The sequence below is a fragment of the Rana temporaria genome, chromosome 6, assembly GCF_905171775.1.
Source record: "Rana temporaria chromosome 6, aRanTem1.1, whole genome shotgun sequence".
In the NCBI taxonomy this organism is placed as follows: Eukaryota; Metazoa; Chordata; class Amphibia; order Anura; family Ranidae; genus Rana; species Rana temporaria.
The window spans coordinates 102,621,082-102,642,842 of NC_053494.1; the positions used below are offsets into that span (position 1 = coordinate 102,621,082).

The 21,761-nt window shown below is 41.6% G+C and overlaps 1 protein-coding gene and 1 pseudogene across 1 annotated transcript in view; one reads left to right on the forward strand and one right to left on the reverse strand.

Moving 5' to 3' along the window:
- Positions 1–21,761, reverse strand: part of DNAH7 (dynein axonemal heavy chain 7) — a 438,794-nt gene that overhangs the window by 69,562 nt on the left and 347,471 nt on the right. Inside the window, exons 53-56 of the mRNA XM_040357086.1 lie at positions 13,751–13,843; positions 9,046–9,222; positions 4,851–5,012; positions 330–530 (exon numbers count right to left, since the gene is read on the reverse strand). Coding sequence (XP_040213020.1) covers positions 330–530; positions 4,851–5,012; positions 9,046–9,222; positions 13,751–13,843 — 633 coding nt within the window. The remainder of the gene's footprint in view (positions 1–329; positions 531–4,850; positions 5,013–9,045; positions 9,223–13,750; positions 13,844–21,761) is intronic.
- LOC120943668 lies at positions 11,656–20,060 on the forward strand (annotated as a pseudogene).

The following is a 21,761-nucleotide window of genomic DNA, read 5'->3' on the forward strand; positions in this document are numbered from 1 at the left end:
AAGGTAATGCAGTCAACATGTAACGACTGCTAAGTTGCAAATATTTTTTTTTTTAGTCTTGAGGTTTAGATACTTTAAGAGTATAAATTGAGATTCTTAGAAATACCAATCCTGACTGGTTGTTTTTAAACCTTATCTGTTTATCTGACATTACTACACTTCCCAAACTTAAATTAACAGACATAATGCAAGATTTTAACTGCTTCAAAAAAGTTGGTGATGATATCTATTCCTTTGCAGCTAGATATAACACCATTATGATGTAGACATAGCAATAATAATAATAAACCCTAGGGCAATGTGTAAAAATGTTTATAAACACTACTAACAAGCTTTTTGCAGCTAGTGAAGAACTCCGGATCAGAGATAGGATCCATCAGGTATGAACGGTTAATATTAGAACGCAAGCCTTTTGGCGCCTCATTTGTCATTTTCACTCCATTCTGCAGCACAGACACTGGGAAATTTGGTGATGGATAACTTGTAAGCCAGAGGCGAAAATCTGGATGTGTAGTCTCCGGATTCAACTCCTGTGAAATGATAAAACAGTAACGTATAAGCAAGCACTACCATTTCATGTATGTAATGCAAAGTAAACGGTACATAAACAGTTAACCTATTCATTTTATTTACTGAAGCAGAGATAAAAAGGAACAAGAAATGAAGCCTATCCTATAAATATATAGCTAAAATATTAGCTTCCAAATAAGAGCCATAGATATTTGTATCTTTGATATATTTTGCCTTTTAGTATTTGCAGTTGACTACTTAAATTAGTCGCCCCTGCAGTTGAACAAGCGTGGTTTGTGAATCAGTCATAGCGGCCAGCTCACATGATTTTAAAGGTGCGCATACACATAATGGTCTGATGATAGCCATCAGCAGCTGTTTGTGGCCCTCCATTCATATCCATGATAAACAAAGGTTACTGCAACATACACTGTTGCGGCTGGGCAAGGTTTTCCATGTCTGATTATTATCCACTCTGGGAGCATTGTCCAGTGATAAGTCTTGCTGTCTCTTAAGCCAGATGGTGCAATATTCTTTCCTGAAAAGAAAAAAAACGTCTTGATTCCTCCACCAACACAATCAGTGTTGGTGGGGGGAATCCCTCCCGTGGATCTATTGTTCTTCCAGCAGGGGGGGATTGTCCCTGCTGGAAGAACAATCAGTGATTTTATTTTGCTAGTGGCCATAGCCCCTGGCAAAAATCACATGAAAAATCCGACAGGCTGGCTATGCCCAAGAAGATCGACCAACACTTACGTTCATACATTCAACCTGCCCATACATGGTTCAAATCTCGGCCGATCCTTGCTGAACCAGCCAATTCAAACCACCTTTGGTCGGCTTTATTGAAAATCAAACATTGAGGTTAATTTACTAAAGGCAAATATACTGTGTACTGCAAGTGCAGTTGCTTGAGATCTTAGTAAATGAGGGGAAGCTCTGTTGATTTCTATCATCCAATCATGTGCAAGCAAAAATGCTGTTTATTTTTCTTACATGTGATTGAGTATGCTTTGCAATGCGAAGCCTTACCTCATTTACTAAGTTCTGGAGCAACTGCACTCGCAGTGCACAGTATGCCTTTAGTAAATCAACCCCCTTGGATTGTATCCCACTCCAGCCATAAATGTCTGGAATATAAGATTGCTATCTTATGTCTGTGGCAGTGGCGGTGTGTCCATAAAGAGCGCATGGGCGCCGCCCCCTCTCTCCTGCCACCTCTCTATCACCATAGATAGATTCGTGCAATGCATGAATCTATCTATCTATGGTCGCCGCTGCCACCCCCTATTCAATTGCCCAGCCCCTTGTCTGGCGCCGGGCACCTGAATTTAAGCGGCGGGGTAATTTTTGGAAGCACCTGATTAGAACCGTAGGCTCTAATAGGTGTCCAGAAAGGTGAACAGCAGGCACCATGCTGGGCGCTCGCTGTTCACTCAGCATTGTGTTAGGAAAGTGAATGAATGGCTTTCCTCTCAGCCAATCAGGTTCTCGGGTCTGTTACCTGTCACCTGATTGGCTGAAACGACAGGCGCTGTGATTGGACGCCTGATAGAGAGGACGGGAGAAGACATCAAAGAGTGCGGAGGACGCCACCATGATCCGCTGCGAGACAGGTAAGTGCCGGGCGATGCACACTGGCAGCATTTGATGGGGCACAGTAGCAGCAATTGATGGGCACAATAGCGGCAATTAATGGGCACACTGGCAGAAATTGATGGGCACAGTAGCGGCAACTGATTAGCACACTGGCAGCAAATGATGGGCACAGTGGCAGCAATTGATGGGTAAAGTAGCTGCGTTTGATGGCACAGTGGCGGCAATTTATGGGTACAGTGGCTGCGTTTGATGGCACAGTGGCTGCCTTTGATGGCACAGTGGTGGCAATTAATGGCACAGTGGTGGCAATTGATGGCGCAGTGGTGGCATTTGATGGGCACAGTGGCGGCATTTGATGGGCACAGTGGCTGCATTTGATGGGCACAGTGGCTGCATTTGATGGGCACAGTGGCTGCATTTGAGGGGCACAATGGCTGCGTTTGATGGGCACAGTGGCTGCGTTTGATGGGCACAAGTTTAGAAGCTGTAGTGTACATGAGACCTTATAGTACAGTACTAAGTCTGCATCTGTAGAATTTAATGATGTGTCCTTATGGTACTGATTCTGTGCAAACGTTGCTGATTTTGTCTCTGTGGACCTGTTTCTAGTTTGTCAGTAAACTGATGAATATGTCTCTGCAGACATGCTTTTGTTAGTATGGTACTGACTGAGTCTAGGCAGACATGCATCTCTTTGTTTCAGCATAGTAGTTATTTTATTACATTGAAGAAAACCTGTTATTACAGAAATAGACAGATTGTCATTGGTAACCCCCTACCAAAAACTGTTATTTGCCTGGTTACCTCTAGCTTCAATACCTTCTAAGACACAAATCTAGAACAATAATTCAGCCACAGAACTTCTGATCTGCACACTTGTTTCAGGCCAAATAAACTACTGAGGTCAGAGGAGCAGTCTGACAGCCAGGCAAGTAACATTTTCCAAAGGAATGGTCAGCCTTAGCAGTGCCTTTTATACTCTTATAGCAGGTTTCTTTTTAAGGAGTTTTGATTTTACTGTATTGTTTGAAAACTTCATAGTAAAATCTTGAACATCCCTTAATTTATAATACTTCAGCCACAAACACCTTCACTTGTTCTAGCTCTTTGTTTATCCACTTACTGTATATTGAGAAGTTATAGAAAAAGCTTAAGAGGCCATTCTAACTTTTGCCATTTTGGTGTGTTGCGCTTATGCACGTGTATTACTACTAGTTAACATGCATTAAAGTAGGCTGTGTTAAGGAAGCCCATTCAAATGAATTGGCTGCCAGCACACCAGAATGGACAGTCATTTTTCACCCGACTATGTTGAGCTGAGTGACTCGAATTTCAGCCATTTCAGAAGGAAAGCTCCCAAATTCGAGCCGTCTATAGCAAGCTCTACACATTTCTACAACAAAAATACAAGAAGGGTTGGGCTAATGATTGTGTATTTGTGCATGGCCTAGTTGTGGAGAACTTGTATTACTAAACAAGGAGTTCGGTGTCTACTGTAACGTTCAGGGGTATAGCTCCTGTGATAATGCTTTGTGATCATATGCAAAGCCATTTCTCATAAACAACAAAAAGTCTTTCTTTTCTTCACTCAAAAACAGTACTTTCAGCAGCAAACGTAAATAGCTTAATGCCAGCAACAAAAAATCCACTTATAAATTATCACAAATGAGACGTAATTATGTATCAGCTAGACATGTGCACTGCCAAAAAAATCATTTTTTTTGTTTGTTATTTTCGTTTTTTTTATGTTTTCGTAAATTAGGGAAATTCGAAAAAAAATTTTTTTTCGTTTTTGTATCATTCGTTTTTTTATTTTTTCAGAAATTCTGAAATTTAAAAAAAAGAAAAAAAAATTGTTTTATTCGTTTTTTTTGCTTTTTTCGTAAATTCGTAAATTCGTGAAATTTTCGGATTTCCGAAAAAGCAAAAAACGGAAAAAAATATTTTTTGGAAATTCGGAAATTTACGAAATTTTAGTTTTCGAATTTTTCAATTTTTGAATTTCAAATTTTTCAATTTTATAATTTAGAATTTTTCAATTTTCGAAATTTCTAATTTCGAAATAAGGTAATTTTCTAATTTTCGAAATTTCAAATTTTTAAATTTTCGAAATTTCGAATTTTTAAATTTTCGAAATTTCGAAATAAGGTAATTTTCTAATTTCGAAATTTCGTATTTTCGAATTTTTCCCTTGTGGGACCAGAGTCCCTGTAATCAGGGTTGGAGGTTTTTTCCCACCCGAATATCTCTTTGAACCTCCAAAATTCTGACAACGAAATAAGAAATTAGATCTGTAAGTCAGTTCTCTCCTTTATGATTGAATTGTCCCGAATCTCTCACCCCACACGGGTGAGAACACCTCAGTACACCAAAACCATCCCCCGTAAAGGGACCACAACCCAAATATGGGTGAGACATAGCACCTGCCCAGGACCCATCATAGGCATCCTGTACACTACATATAAATAAAATTTAAATGGCAACTTTATCAGTTCACTATTAGGGGAGTCCTGTATTCCTGGAATCCTGTATATAAGCAAGATTAACGTAGTAACATCGCAAATCCACTTTATGTAAACTGTGTCGCCACTTCAAATACAAAATAATACACAGTTCAAATACTGTAATACTGTTTAGGCAGAGCACATTTTTTTCTGTATTTTTCCTTTTAGCATACCAGTATGTCTTAAAAGTCTACATAGGAAGTTTTATAAATTGCTTTTAAATGTATTAAATTCTACCTCGCAAACTTTTTCCAGCATTGGCATCCAGGATGTAGCCAGATGGCAGTTCTGCAGGACTACCCAACTACCTTCTTTTATAGCCTTTTCAGTCATGAGGAGGGCTATTGGTCCTTGTCCTTGTCCAAGAGACAAAGAACTCAGCTTTGAGCTTCCAAATCCCTACAAAGAAGAAAGGTAATTGAAGATTATATCAGTAAGGATAGCATGTCGCTAAATTAGTGCAAATGAAGTAACAGATAACATACTAGATAAAATCTTGTAATACATGAAAACTAGGGATGAGCTCCAGTGTGTTCGCACACTCCATGTGCAGAGCCCGCCAGGACGTCGGCACGGCACTGCGCTAATCACAGGCAGGAGACATTGTCCCGATGCTTGGCTGCAGAGATCGAGAAATGTCTCCCTGCTTGTGATTAGCGCAACGCTGTGCCGACTTCCTGGCGGGCTCTGCACATGGAGTGTGCGAAAACCCTGGAGCTCATCCCTATTCAAAACATTAGCATAGAACCAGCATGTGAAGGAATAAACCACTTGGAGAGAGAACACAAAGCCGCATATTAAAAGAGGTAATAATGTTTTTTTAACTCCACTCACAGTTCACACAATCCTCCTGGACCGCCCACTAACGCATTTCACTCAGTAATAGCTCAGTTGAAGAGCTCACTATTGAGGGGAAATATGTTAGAGGGCAGAGGTCTAAGTGGATTTGTGTGTGCACTGAATAGAGGAATAAAACCATTATTGCAGCTTCTAATATGGAGTGTGGCTTTGTATCCTTTTTTCCAGTATTTGGTACTGCTGGTGAGGCGGCACCCATTGTGGAATATTTGTAGTGGAGCAGATAACATTTCCAGCTTTCTTTGAACACAGGTGTAACTGAGCAAACCATCAATTAGATTAAAACATCCAGTTTGTGAAAACGGTGATTTTTCTTTTTTTAATTCTTCTTTTTGCAGCTTTTTGATTAGAACAACAACAATTCTACAATTTTACATGTATCAGATTTACCTGCTTAGGTCCTAAACTGAATCTGATGAAGATTAAAGGATCTATTTATCAATGTTTTTACACAATTCACCCAACTTTCACCCAATATTCACATTTTTACTTCACTTATTTCACTTGTATTACCTATTTTTCACATAAGACTATTAGAAAAATAATTGAATCTTGTGAAAATATTGATATTTAGATCCCCTTTAGAACTAGCAGTCCTTGCAAAACAAGTTGCTGACTTGGAATGCTAGAAAGTGTATCATTTTATTTTTTTCCACACCAAGAAAACAGTACTATTTCGTTTTAATTCATCTCAGCACAATACAGTGGGTGGATTTATAAATGCCAATTTTCAACACCCACATAGAACACATACTGTAAAGCAGGGACAATGCATTTGTTCTACTGTAAGTGTACACATTTATGTAAACAAAAAAAAGCTCCATTTACAAGTAAGTTTCAAATTTCATTGGAATCAGCTAAAAAAAATTGTAATTTTTTTGTTTAGCCACTTCCTGTCCTAAAGGATAAGTTCACCTTTACTAAAAAAAATGCACATTTTTTGCAGGTAAAAAAAAATATGCATTTTTTTTTTTGTTAGGGCCCAAAAAAGAATTGCAAACACGATTAGCAGATCCTTACACCCACGGGACCATATCTTAAAGTGGAGTTCCACCCATAAATATAACATTACATCAGTAGTTTTAAAAAAGTGTCATTAGTCCTTTAAGAATTTTTTTTTTTTTTTTTAGATGCCTTCAAAGTGTTGTTGCTAGGCAGAATAGTTAATCTTTCCTCTTCCTGCACCTAGGTGCTTAACCACTTAAGGACCACCCCATGTACATGTACGTCCACAATATGGCACGTACAGGCACATGGGCGTATAGGTACGTCCTCGCCTATTAGCGGGTGGGGGGTCCGATCGGGACCCCCCCCGCTACATGCGGAGGTCGGGTCCGCTCGGGGAGCGATCCGGGACCACGGCGCGGCTATTTGTTTATAGCCGCTCCGTCGCGATCGCTCCCCGGAGCTGAAGAACGAGGAGAGCCGTGTGTAAACACGGCTTCCCCGTCCTTCACTATGGCGGCGCATCGATCGCGTCATTCCCTTTATAGGGAAGACACGATCGATGACGTCATTCCTACAGCCACACCCCCAAACAGTTGTAAACACATACTAGGTGCACCCTAACTCCTACAGCGCCACCTGTGGTTAACTCCCAAACTGCAACTGTCATTTTCACAATAAAGAATGCAATTTAAATGCATTTTTTGCTGTGAAAATGACAATGGTCCCAAAAATGTGTCAAAATTGTCCGAAGTGTCCGCCATAATGTCGCAGTCACGAAAAAAATTGCTGATCGCCGCCATTAGTAGTAAAAAAAAAATAAAAAATAAAAATGCAATAAAACTATCCCCTATTTTGTAAACACTATAAATTTTGCGCAAACCAATCGATAAACGCTTATTGCGATTTTTTTTACTAAAAATAGGTAGAAGAATACGTATCGGCCTAAACTGAGGAAAAAAAATGTTTTTATATATGTTTTTGGGGGATATTTATTACAGCAAAAGGTAAAAAATATTGCTTTTTTTTCAAAATTGTCGCTCTATTTTTGTTTATAGCGCAAAAACTAAAAACCGCAGATGTGATCAAATACCACCAAAAGAAAGCTCTATTTGTGGGGAAAAAAGGACGCCAATTTTGTTTGGGAGCCACGTTGCACGACCGCGCAATTGTCTGTTAAAGCGACGCAGTCCCGAACTGTAAAAACACCTTGGGTCTTTAGGCTGCATATTGGTCCGGGGCTTAAGTGGTTAAAGGATCACTAAAGGAAAAATTTGTTTTTGCTGAAATTACTGTTTACAGGGTATAGAGACATAATAGTTAATTGATTCCTTTTAAAAATGATTAAAAATAGATAAAAAGCAATCATATAATGTGCCTCCTAGATGCAAAAACGAAAGTGAAACTAGTTTAGTCTTTGCATGTTATTTCAAGCCTCTGTGCTGGACAGTGCCATAGAGAGTCATGGCTAGGATAACGAAACTAAACTCTCCCATGACTTATTTCATAAGGAGCCAGACAACCAGGAAGTGTCCAGAACAGAGCAGAATTACAGCAACATCACAGCAAAAACGAACAATTAGGACATGAAACCAGGACTACAGTAAGGTAAAGGAAGCTATTTAGCTAAAAAAATTCCTTTAGTGACCCTTTAAGCTTCCTAACCTACACCGCACAGATTCCTGGGAATGTAGTGGGTGTAACTTTCCAGGAGTCTGTGCACTCCCCAGTCTCGAAGAATCATGTGACTTGGACAGTACAGGTGCTGAAACCTGATCTGAAACCTATTACACTGCTTGTGCAGCACTGAGCATGTGCGAGATCTGCAAGGCTGTAATCCAGGAAGTCATACAGTCTGGCTTCATGATGCCCACACTTAAGATGGCCCCAGTCAATTTCTATTTTATAAAGTGTCTAAATGCTGTAACAACCTAACAAAACGGACCTTAGTTTACAGACTAACTTTACTAGAATACATTAAGCTTGTGTATTACAGGGGTATTTATATTTAAAAAGTGAAATTGTGGCCGGAACTCCGCTTTAACACATTTACCATGTTTATCCTCTGAAATAGATATACATTTTCATCTATTTTGTATTCTCAAAGCTTGACTGGACAAGCTCAAGATAACAGCTGATTAAAAAATTCCCTTCAATATGTTATTTTCCATCATTAGCAACTACAGTGATCAGTATGCTCCGGAGAACAGAATTTACCCTTGATTCTGTATTTTAAATTACAACTTGATATCTTTTTTTTTTATCTGACATAATGGTGGCAAGAGAATTCACAAGTGCACATCAAGCTAAGTTTCTTATTCTGACACTAAACATTCCAGTTTGATGGATCTCCTTGAAGCCAGATCACTGCCCAGACTTTCCCACACAGTTGTGTCATCAGACAGAAGTGTAGCCAGATTTTGGAGCACTATTAAATGTACATGGCGTGTATAAACGCACTACCCCATTACACAAGGTAAATTGTTATAGAATTAATATGGTTGGAAAAATATTCCATGTCCATTACATTGCACATGTAAAAGAAAACCCTGATGGGTTCTTTACTCCAACTAAAGAATTAAACAGCAACATTAAAAATGTATTCCAATATTTGTTTGTCAGTAAATACCTGATCGTCAGCAAATTTCAGTAAAGCTGCCATTGGATCTGACCCAGGAGACAGCACAAAAATCAGTGGGGCACAGCAGTGACTGTCAGCAAAAGCTTTGGAGAGATCAAATGGAGGAGGTTCAATAAACTGCCGTCCCAAATTTTCTGTTACAAATTCTTGAACCGTTGGAATAACCTAGATTTAAAAAATATATATTACTTCAGTAAAGACAAAAAAAACAGCTAAAAACAGTTAATAAAATTAGGGACGTGTATGTATGTGTATGCACTAATCTATGCCGGTTCAATTGACGGTTCTAACTGACAGTTCCACACAATAACAATAATACAAGAAGCAAAGGTTAGGGCATCTTTTACTGAAATGTTGTACTTAATAAACTGTTGCACTAATATTGTATGAAATAAATGAATTTTATTCTCCAGTTTCTGCTTTAAGACAATAAATACTGTATGGGGGTTTTAACACGTGTGCAAAAAATGCAACAATGGACCTGGCCCTAAGCCCACGTTCATATCGGGGCGATTTGACATTTCAAATCGCATGCTAAATCGGAGCTTATTTCGGCAACGGCACCGTCCGTATCGGTGCAACGTCAACTTTGTGGTGCCACACCGATTCCCAAGAATAGATCCTGCGCTACTTTTGGTGACTTCAGGGGCGATTTCAATAGACATCTGTGCATGAAAAGTTGCCCCCAAACTCGCACTGAAATGCAGGTATGAAATCGTGGGAGTTCAGCTGAACGCATATGATTTCAAACTCGCCCTCAGTGTGAACGAGGACTAAAAGAGACTTCTATAGACATGAGGGGAATTTACTAGAATCGGGAACAGCTGTGCATAGTAACCCGTCAGCTTCTGTCTTCAACTTCTTGAATTAGGCTTTTAAAATTATAGATTACAGCTGTTTCAGTCTTAGTAAATTCCTCTCAGTGTGTATCAAAACTCAAGAACAAAAATGTAAGATATTGCAGCTAATCAGTCCTTAACCACTTCAGATCCCCGCTATAGCCGAAAGACGGCTACAGCATGGACCTGAATTGCCAGGAGGGCGTCCCTGGACGTCCTATCGTGCTCGAGCGGCCTGCGCGCCCCCTGCAGGGCACACGCAGCGCGCTCTGTTATCAGCGAGTCAATGAGACTCGGCTGATCACAGATCCGAGTAAGGGGTTGATCCCGACCCCTTACCACATGATCAGCTGTCAGCCAATGACAGCTGATCATTTGATGTAAACAGAGCCGGTAATCGGCTAATTTTTCTCCCCACACTGATAGCGTGAAGAGAAAAAAAATAGCCGATCACCGGCGGCTGTCAGAGGGACATCCGTCCCGATAAAGGAGAGCCACCTGCCAGTGAATAACAGTGCTGCCTACCAGTGTCCACCAGCTCCACCTATCAGCACCCACAGTGCCACCAATCAGTGCCCACAGTTCCGACCACAGTGCCACCCATCTGAGCCCACAGTGCCACCCATCTGGGCCCACAGTGCCACCCATCTGAGCCCACAGTGCCACCCATCTGAGCCCACAGTGCCACCCATCAGCGCCCACAGTGCCACCCATCAGTGCCCAAAGTGCCACCCATCAGTGCCCATAGTGCCACCTATCAGTGTCACCTACCAGTGCTCATCAGTGTCACCTACCAGTGCCCATCATTGTCACCTACCAGTGCCCATCAGTGCCACCTACCAGTGCCCCCCAGAAGTGCCACCCATCAGTGGCCATCAGTGCTGCCTTATGAGTGTCCATCAGTGCCACCTTATCTGTGCCCATCAGTGCCGCCTTATCTGTCCCCATCAGTGCCATCTTATCTGTGCCTATCAGTGCCGCCTTATCTGTGCCTATCAGTGCCCACCAGTGCAGCCTATCAGTGCCCACCAGTGCAGCCTATCAGTGCATATCAAAGAAGAAGAAAAATTACCTGTTTGCTAAATTTTATAACCAACTATGAAACATGATTTTTTTTTTTTTTTTCAAAATTAAAAAAAAAAAATCGTTTGTTTAGCAAAAATAAAAACCTCAGCGGTGATTAAATACCACCAAAAGAAAGCTCTATTTGTGTGAAAAAAATGAAAAAATTTCCTTTGGGCACAGCGTAGTATGACCGCACAATTGTCATTCAAACTGCGTCATTGCTAAAGGCTGAAAATTGGTCTGGGCAGGAGGGGGGTTTAAGTGCCCAGTAAGGAAGTAGTTAAATTTGGTGACTGCATACATTTTTTTTAGGCTTTTACAGCCTGTCTTTGGGCGACAACGCTTGCTCACCATAGTGTACCTATGGAGATGCAGTGTTGTCACCCTAGGACAGGAAGGTTGTTAGGCTTAGGAAAACCTCTTCCCCTTATTAACTTTGTAACAAAGGGAAAGGGTGTTTGACCATTCTTCCAGAAGCACATTGGTGAGGTCAGGCACTGATCTTGGCTCGCAGTCTGCACTCTAATTCATCCCAATGGTGTTCTCCTGGGTTTTTTTTTTTTTTTTTTTTTCTTTTTTTTTTTTTTGTGTATTTTGTGCGTGTACTTGAGAGAGGAGCCGGACTGCAGGAGTTGGGAGTAGGCAGGCCTCCCCCAGAGGCAATCTGCCACCTTTCTCCATGCCCCGGGTGGCAATGGCAGGTGTGTGAGGGGGTCCTCCCACACAGCCCGCCATACCTGCTCCGCTTTGAAGCCCAACGGGGCAGAGGGACTCCCTATAAGGGAGTGAGAGGATTAACCCGCTCAACCAGCCCCGTTAGTCCTTCGCCTCTCTTTTTAGAGACCGCGTGGTCAAAGTGCGTGATGTTAACCCAATTTCGAGTGCGTGTAAGTGTGGTGGTTTTTGTGGGAGGGGGGTGGGCGTACTAAGCGCAGGCTTACCTCGCATAGCACACCCACCGGGAGCCGGGCTGAGACCACCAAACTCAATTCACATGTAGCCGAGACCGGGATCCGAACCCCTAGCTGCAGAGGTGAATGGCTTGTCAGCGCAGTGCCAATCGCGTTGAGTCACCGCAGCTCCACGTGTTCTCCTGGGTTTAGGTCAGGACTCTGTGCATGCCAGTCAAGTTCCTCAACCCCAAACTTGCTCATCCATGTCTTTATGAACCTTGCTCTGTGCATTGATAAGCTGTCATGTTGGAACAGGAAGGGGCCATCACCAAACTGTTCTACAAAGTTGGGAGCATGAAATTGTCCAAAATTTCTTAATATGCTGATGCCTTAAGTGTTCCCTTCACTGGAATCCAGGCCCAGCCCCTGAAAAACAACCCCACACCATAATCCCCCCTCCACCAAATTATTTGGACCAGTACACAAAGCAAGGTCCATAAAGACATGGATGAGCGAGTTTGTGGTGGAGGAACTTGACTGGCCTGCACAGAGTCCTGGCCTCCCCCCGATAGAACACTGTTGGAATGAATTAGAGTGGAGACTGTAAACCAGGCTTTCTCGTCCAACATCAGTGCCTGACTTCATAAATGAGCTTCCAATAGACACACTCCTAAACCTTGTGGACAGCATTCACAGAAGAGTTGAAGCTGCTATAGCTGTAAAGGGCGGGCCAACTCAATATTGAATCCTCTACGGACTAAGACTGGGATGCCATTAAAGTTCATGTGCGTGTAAAGGCAGGCGTCCCAATACTTGTGACAATATAGTGTATATAAAGACAGAGGGGCAGATCCACGTACCTTTGCACCGGGCGCAGCGTATCTAAGATACACTACGCCGCCGTAACTTATTTATTTTATTTCGAATCCTGAAAGAATTTGCCCCATAAGTTACAGCGGCGTAGTGTATCTCTGGCGGCGTAAGGGCGCGGAATTCAAATGGATGTAATGGGGGCGTGTTTTATGTAAATATGTCGTGACCCGGCGTAAACAAAGTTTCTTTTTAACTGCGCATGCGCCGTCCGTGGGGATACCCTAGTGCGCATGCTCGAAATTAAACCGGAACCAGCTAATGCTTACGACGGTGATGTCATTCTAGGCAAATTCCTATTCGCGAACGACTTACGCAAACGACGTAAAAAATTCAAAATTCTACGCGGGAATGACGGCCATACTTAACATTGAGTACGCCTCATTATAGCAGCTTTAACTATACGCCGGAAAAAGCCGAATGCAAACGACGTAAAAAAATGCGCCGGCCGGACGTACGTTCGTGGATCGCCGTAACTAGCTAATTTGCATACTCAACGTGGAAATTGACGGAAACGCCACCTAGCGGTCGCCGAAAAATTGCAGCTTAGATCCGACGGCGTACTAAGACGTACGCCTGTCGGATCTAGCTGAGATGCCGTCGTATCTTGTTTTGTGGATACCAAAACAAAGATACGATGCGCAAAATTTGAAATTACGCGGCGTATCAAGAGATACGCCGGCGTCATTTCTTTGAGGATCTGCCCCAGCGTTTTGCGCATTTTACCTAGTAATTTATCACTTAAAAACGTTCTAATTTTCTCTGGCAAAATATCTGAACATCTGTTCTTCCAGTTAAACAGCAAAAACTGATTTGCATTAAGTTCATGCCCTGGCTTAGCGGCTTTCCTGTGCTTAGGCTAATATTTTCTCATAATAACATAAGGGAGACAAATGAAACACATTTGCAGTTACATTTTCCTGTCATGCTCCATTATATTCCATGTGCAATGTTGATGTTTTATTTTAGCAAACCATTATATCAGAGCCGAGCATAAGCAGGCTTTTAAATTGCTACCATACTTACTTTGTCAGGCCTGAGGCATCGAATGATGAGCATCCTTTGGAACGCACCCATTTTTTCTTGCCATTCCAAAGGAAAAGCCTCATGGTGTGGTTCCTACAAGTGCAAACACAGTACATTGGTTTTACTTTATCATATAATAACAAGTTGAATTCAACATTTCAGGAAACGTAGGTGTACTGATACAGAAGCATAAAGACTATCATTACACCTTTATCTACATGCAGGATCCTTTAAATACTACACTATGAAAACCATTCTAAATGTTACTGGTTTTTGAAACAGACGAGGATCTATAAGACATGCTTTAAAGTGAGTTTCAAAGTGACTAGCATATCTGCAGAAACAATGTTGTGTAAAAAAAACTCTGGTTAAGACTGGTAAGCCCCCCATACCCCCCCCCCTGTCGGAATTCCAATATAACTTGGAGCGATCACCTCACCCGTTGCCGATTTCTCATCTTCAGGTTTGGGCGTCTGTCTGTCTATGTCTGTCTATTTCTGTATGCTCACAGTTACTGGTTTCTCTTAGCTACCCCTCCCCTATTTGGCTTACTAAGACTGGTGCTACAGTTTAGTTTTGAACAGTTCTCATTCCTCGATCGGTTAAGACCTTCTTGGGCAGTTTCCTTGTTTATTCTCTGTAACCACTGTTAAACAATGTGTTCAATGTCATTTGCCGTCTGGATTGTTTTAACTCTGTACACTACTGCATTTCTGTCCCTTGTGATTGGGGCAATCCACCTTTAGTTGTTTTATGTTATTGCATTGCCTGTAATGTGCATCTTTTTTATCTTCAATAAAAAACGTTTAAAACTGAAAAAAAAAAACTCCAGTACCAGGGTAATGCTAGGCAAAAATTATAGGATTGCAGGAAAAAAAACTGCATGGGCACCAAACCAAAGACATAATATAAAATGGGGCTATACTGACATCAGACTGCATAAACCTTGACATCGAACAAATACTTTACAATGAGGGACCTTAAAAATTAGACAGTCCTAAGAAAAGCACCACCACTTAAAACTGAGTACCTTAGGTGCTCAAGTCATTGTGTGTATGGGCAAAAAGGGGGAGGGGGAGGAGTTACAAGCAACATAAAGTGTAGGTTGCTGCCCTTTTAGAAAATGGTCTAATTGATCTCTTAACATCTCAACAATGGCATTCAAAAGGCGAAAAGGGCACTGTTTTATAAATCAATACTTTAGGAACCATGCATTCGTCTAAGGCTCACCAATTCCTAAATGTCTTGCAGGATAATTTCATGGGTCAGATGTTAGATGCACCAACTAGAAACAAAGCGTTACTAGACCTACTGATTACCAACAATACTGATGGATGTGTAAATAAGGGGCAATTTAGGAAACAACAATCACAGACCAATTAGCTTCAGTTTAAATTACACAAATAGGAAACATAAGGGGAATACAAAGACATTGAATTTCAAAAGAGAAAACTTCCCTAAACTACGAACCTTGCTAGAAGATATAAATTGGGATGAAATCTTAAGAACAAAGAACACGGAGGAGAGATGGGTTTGCTTTAAGGGCATATTAAAAAAGGGCATTAGCCAGTGCACCCCATTGGGAAATAAATTTAAAAGAGCGAACAAAATTGGCTTAACTCCAATGTAAAGATGCCTATACAAGCAAATAAGGCCTTCAAAAAATACAAGGCTGAGGGATCATCATCAGCATTCAGACTTCACAAAGAATAGAAAAGAAATGTAAGGGTGCAATTAGGGTGGCTAAGATAGAACACGTAAGAGACACATAGCGGAGGAAAGCAAAAAAATGTTATAAAATACATTCTTTAAGTATATAAACAGTAAAAAAGGGAGGAAAGATCATATTGGCCCTATAAAGAATGAGGACGGAAATCTGGTTGCAAAGAATGGGGTGATGGCAAAGGTATTGAATTTATTCTTCTGCTCAGTCTTAACAAGGGAATCGGGGGGCTTCAGTAACCAAAAACTGCAGTGTTTATCCTCATGACACATCACAGGAAGCACCCTCATGGCTAACAGAGGACAGAATTAGAAATAGACTTGGAAAACCTAACATTAATAGGTCACCGGGACCAGATGGCTTGCACCCGAGGGTCCATTGGGAACTTAGTCAAGTAATTGCCAGACTGTTGTTCCTAATTTTTTACTGACAGTCTACAAAGTGGAATGGTACCAGCTGATTGGAGAAAAAACAATGTAGCACCAATATTTAAAAAAGGGCCAAAATATATCCCTGGGAAGTACAGACCAGTTAGCCCAACATCAATAGTGTGCAAGCTCTTGGAGGGGATGGTAAGGGACGATATACAAGATTTAGTAATGAGAACGGTATCATTAGCAATAATCAGCATGGATTCATAAAGAATCGTTCTTGCCAAACCAATCTATTAATTTTCTATGAGGAGGTGAGCTTCCATCTAGATAAAAGAAGGCCCGTAGATGTGGTGTATCTGAATTTTGAAAAAGCACTTGACACAGCTCCCCATAAACGTTTACTGTACAAAGTAAGGTCTGTTGGCATGGACCATAGGGTAAGTACATGGATTGAAAACTGGCTACAGGGGTCATTTCAGAGGGTGGTGATAAATGAGGAGTACTCAGAATGGTCAGAGGTGGAAAGTGGGGTCCCCCAGGGTTCTGTGCTGGGACCAATCCTATTTAATTTGTTCATAAATGACCTGGAGGATGGAGTTAACAGTTCAATCTCTGTATTTGCGGATGATACTAAGCTAAGCAGGGCAATAGCTTCTCTGCAATGTGTGGAAAAATTGCAAGAAGATCTGAACAAATTAATGAAGTGGGCAACTACATGGCAAATGAGGTTTAATGTGGAAAAATGTAAAATAATGCATTTGGGTGGCAAAAATATGAAAGCAATCTACTCACCAGGTGGGGGGGGGGGGGAGAACCTCTGGGGGAATCAAGAATGGAAAAGGACCTGGGGGTCCTAGTAGATGAAAGGCTCAGCAATTGCATGCGATGCCAAGCTGCTGCTAACAAAGCAAACAGAATATTGGCATGCATTAAAAAGGAGATTAACTCAAGCGATAATTCTCCCGCTCTACAAGACTCTGGTCCGGCCTCATCTGGAGGATGCTGTCCAGTTCTGGGCACCTGTCCTAAGGAAGGATGTTCTGGAAATAGAGCGAGTACAGAGAAGGGCAACAAAGCTAATAAAGGGACTGGAGGACATTAGTTATGAAGAAAGGTTACGAGCACTGAACTTATTCTCTCTGGAGAAGACATGCTTGAGAGGGGATATGATTTCAATTTACAAATACCATACTGGTGACCCCACAATAGGGATGCAACTTTTCCGTGGAAGGAAGTTTAATTAAGATTAGAAGAAAAAGAGGTTTAACCTTAGACTGTGTAGAGCAGGGATATGCAATTAGCGGACCTCCAGCTGTTGCAGAACTACAAGTCCCATGAGGCATAGCAAGACTCTGACGGCCACAAGTATGAAACCTAGAGGCAGAGGCATGATGGGACTTGTAGTTTTGCAACAGCTGAAGGTCCGCTAATTGCATATCCATGGTGTAGAGGGTTCTTTACTGTAAGGGCGGCAAGGATGTGGAATTCACTTCCACAAGAGGTGGTTTCAACGGGGAGCATCGATAGTTTCAAAAAACTATTAGATAAGCACCTGAACAACCACAACATACAGGGGTATAAAGGTAATACTGACATAAAATCATACACATAGGTTGGACTTGATGGACTTGTGTCTTTTTTCAACCTCACCTACTATGTATGTAAGTACGTAACTACGTATCTTGAAGCCGTGATGTCAGAGTCCGGTCCTCCTGCCCAGGAAGCGGCCTCCCTGGTACTTGCCTCCAACCGAAACCCGGGACCTGCACTGGCCAGGGCAGCATGGCGGTAGCTGGTGGAGGCAATGATATTCAGTGGTGTTTTTCTCAGGTGAAAGGAGCAGTAGAGGATGATGTTTCAGAAGCTGATAATATATCTACAGTAGAATTTAACCATTCTGGAGAATTATTAGCCACAGGAGATAAGGGAAGACTGTTTTCATCGGACAAACCGATCGTGTGTGGGCCCCATCGTTTTTTCTTCCATCAGTGAAAAAAAATAGAACATGTTTTAAAATATTCCTATGGATAAAAAAACGATAGAAAAAAACGATCGTCTGTCCATCGGTCAAAAATCCACGCATGCTTAGAATCAAGTCGACGCATGCTCGGAAGCATTGAACTTCATTTTTTTCAGCACGTCGTAGTGTTTTACGTCACGCGTTTTGGCACGGTCGGATTTTTGACTGATGGTGTGTAGGCAAGACTGATGAAAGTCAGCTTCATCGGATATCAGACGAAAAAATCCATCGGATTAGATTCCATCAGATATCCGATCGTGTGTATGAGGCATAAGAGCCCGTATCATAGAAGGGAATACAGTGTGTATAGCACTTTCCAAAGTCATGAACCAGAGTTTGTCTACTTGAAGAGTTTAGAAATTGAAGAGAAAATCAACTATATCCGATGGTTACCAAAGAAAAATGCAGCACGGTTCCTGTTGTCTACAAATGATAAAACCATCACGCTGTGGAAAATCAGTGAATGTGACAAGAGACCAGAGGGTTACAACCTAAAGGAAGAGAATGGAAGGTATAGGGATCCAACCACTGTGACCACCCTCAGGGTGCCAGTATTCCGCCCCATGGACCTGATGGTTGAAGCAAGTCCTCGTAGGATTTTCGCCAATGCTCATACATATCACACCAATTCCATCTCAGTCAACAGTGACTATGAGGCCCCGTACACACGACCGAGGAACTCGACGTGCCAAACACATCGAGTTCCTCGTTGAGTTCAGTGTGGAAGCCGCCGAGGAACTCGGCGGGCCGACTTTTGCCATTGAACAACGAGGAAATAGAGAACATGTTCTCTATTTCCTCGCCGAGGTCCTCGTCGGCTTCCTCGGCCGAAAGTGTACACACGGCCGGGTTTCTCGGCAGAATTCAGCTCTGAACCGAGTTTCTGGCTGAATTCTGCCGAGAAACTCGGTCGTGTGTACGGGGCCTGAGATGTACTGAGAAACAAAGAGTTTTCTGGTGTGGATCCACAAGAGGTGAGTTCCGCCAAGAAAAAAGGGGAAACTATTGGTGGTGATGGACAATATACAGATCCAAGGGGTTAATGAAAAAAGTTGATTTATTAGATTATGTTGTTACATTCAATAAAAGCAGTATCAAAGTGCAAATGCTAGTGTATCAAGGTCCTTGATATAGATGCACAGACAGTAAGCACCTGTATGGGAGTACTAGGTGCAATAACATATAACACAAAAAAATAAATACAAACATAAAACAAACATTTGTTTTATGTTTGTATTTGTTTTTTGTGTTATATGTCATTACACCTAGTACTCCCAGCACTCTTTGTTTCTCAGTATATGTTTCGGCTACGGTAGTGACCTCTTACGAGAGGAGTGACCTTATATTTCCAGTTGTTGCTATCACCTAGCAGGTTCCACATATGGGCGTGTTCCCCCTTTTTTGTTATAGACTATGAGATGTACTTGTCAGCAGACGACCTACGGGTCAACCTTTGGCACTTGGAAATCACAGACAGGAGCTTTAACATCTAAGATATTAAACCTGCCAACATGGAAGAGCTAACAGAGGTGATCACAGCAGCAGAATTTCACCCACATCATTGCAATACTTTTGTATACATCAGCAGCAAAAGCACCGTCCATCTGTGTGACATGCGAGAGTCTGCACTGTGTGATCACCATTCTAAATTGTTTGAGGAACCAGAAGATCCCAGCAATAGGTCATTCTTCTCAGAGATCATCTCTTCAATATCAGATGTGAAGTCCAGCCACAATGACCGATATATGATGACCAGGGATTACTTGTCCGTCAAAATCTGGGACCTAAACATGGAAAGCCGTCCCGTAGAAACATATCAGGTACATGAATGCCTCAGGAGTAAATTGTGCTCCTTATATGAAAATGACTGCATCTTCGACAAATTTGAAGCTGCTGGAATGGACCTGACAATGTTGTTATGACCGGGGCCTACAACAAATTTTTCCTTATGTTTGACCGCAATACCAAGTGCGACATTACTCTGGAAGCCTTGCGGGAAAACAGCAAGCCGCGCATGGTGCTGAAGCCACTGAAATAGTGTGCGCCAGCGGCAAGTAAAAGAAGGATGAGATTACGGTAGACAGTCTGGACTTCAACAAGAAGATCCTGCACACAGCCTGGCATCCTAAGGAGAACATCATTGCTGTGGCCACAACCAATAACCTTTATATATTCCAGGACTGAGTGAATTAGTACTGGCCTTTCTCAGTGGGACAGTCCTTAGTTCCAATAGTCAAGCCTAGAATTCGTAAATTCCCTGTTCCAAAACCGAAGAAAAACTTTTGACAGTGCGGGAACTTTGCCAGTCCCTCCCCGTCTGACTTTTTCCAGTGTTTAAGGTGCCATCAAATGTTTTATAGCTGCGCAGGGGTGGGCCCTGCTCCTGACTTTTTCTAACGACAGGGTTTACTGTACTTTTTGTCTTTTTTAACCATCTTGCCTAATATGTAGATTAACTTTGTCTATTTTATTTTGTGATGTCAATGGCATTGCCAATCTATAACCATGGGACCCTTTCTGGTGGAGAGTGATCCGGCTGGGTTCATGGTGTAATCATTCTTCCTCTTCCAAAGTCAGTCATCTTTGTTACTTTTTCATTCACTCCATTTATTTTTTCTCATCATGGCTTCTTTCTGTTTGTTTTTATTTTTTTTCTAGCCCCCTACCTTTTCTTTACACTTTGCTCTCTTTCTTGGTATCCATCCCTCTCTACTTCCTCTCCCAACTCCTGCTCTTCCTCATCCTGCCCTGTGCTGGTGCAAATCCGACTGCTAGAAAGCACACAGGGAGATGTGTTAACCACGGCAGGGTTGGCGGCATGGAGGGGGGGGGGCTATTACTGAGAGTTGTATCCTTGTCTTTCATTTATAATGATGACATGACCGTATTCACTTCTTGCCTTGTCTGGCGCTGAAAAGGGGGGGGGGAAGGACTTAAAAAAAAAAAGGATAAAAACTACTGAATAAAAGACAAGTGGAAAAAAAAAAAAGTATGTAACTACGTAATAAAAATAAAGAAAATCTCCCCTCCCCAATTTCCCCATTTTATTACAGAAAATGTAAAATGTAACCCAAGATTGTTAGTTTGAGTATTATAAATCAGAAATATAAAGATAAATGCATGTACTAGGTGCCTGCAATACCTATGGAAACCCTAGGTTATGGATTTCTGAGGTACCTAGGATCACAACTAAAATGGTAAAAAAATGAATTTCTTTTATTTACACATTTCACATAAAAACTGTTACACGCATTTAAAAACGTCTCCAATATATCATTCATTATGCTCAATTTGAGGCTAATAAGCGCCCATTGGTGCCAATCATAATCCTGTGTTGAAACTGTAATGCCCCGTACACACAATCGGAATTTCAGATCAGTCAGATGGACTTTTTCCATCGGATTTTCCGATTGTGTGTAGCCCAATCTGAGTTTTTTCATCGGAAATTCCGATGAATTCCATCAGAGTTTAGATTAAGAACATGTTCTATATTTTTCCGATGAAATTCCGATGTGATTTGGCGGGCAAAAGCCGGATCGTGTGTACGTGGCAATAGGGGATCAACAATATTCAATATTCCTTTACATGTTTTGTGGGACATACACAAGTTAGTTGCTGGGAAAGTCCAGCTATAGCCCACTCCCTCCCATCTCCCATGCCTCTATACTGGTCCATGTTTATAGCAGGACTCAACACAGGGTGAAACTTGAATGAACTCAGAGAAAACAGTGACCACACAGATCTATATTAGATCCAGTGTTGGTCTCTCCTTATGGAGTAACAACTTAACAGCAGGTGCTGAGCAAGCATAACAGATTAAAACAGTTGTATGCATAGGATAATTGGCTCTATAATATTAGGTTATATATATGGATTTGCTCACACTTCATTATA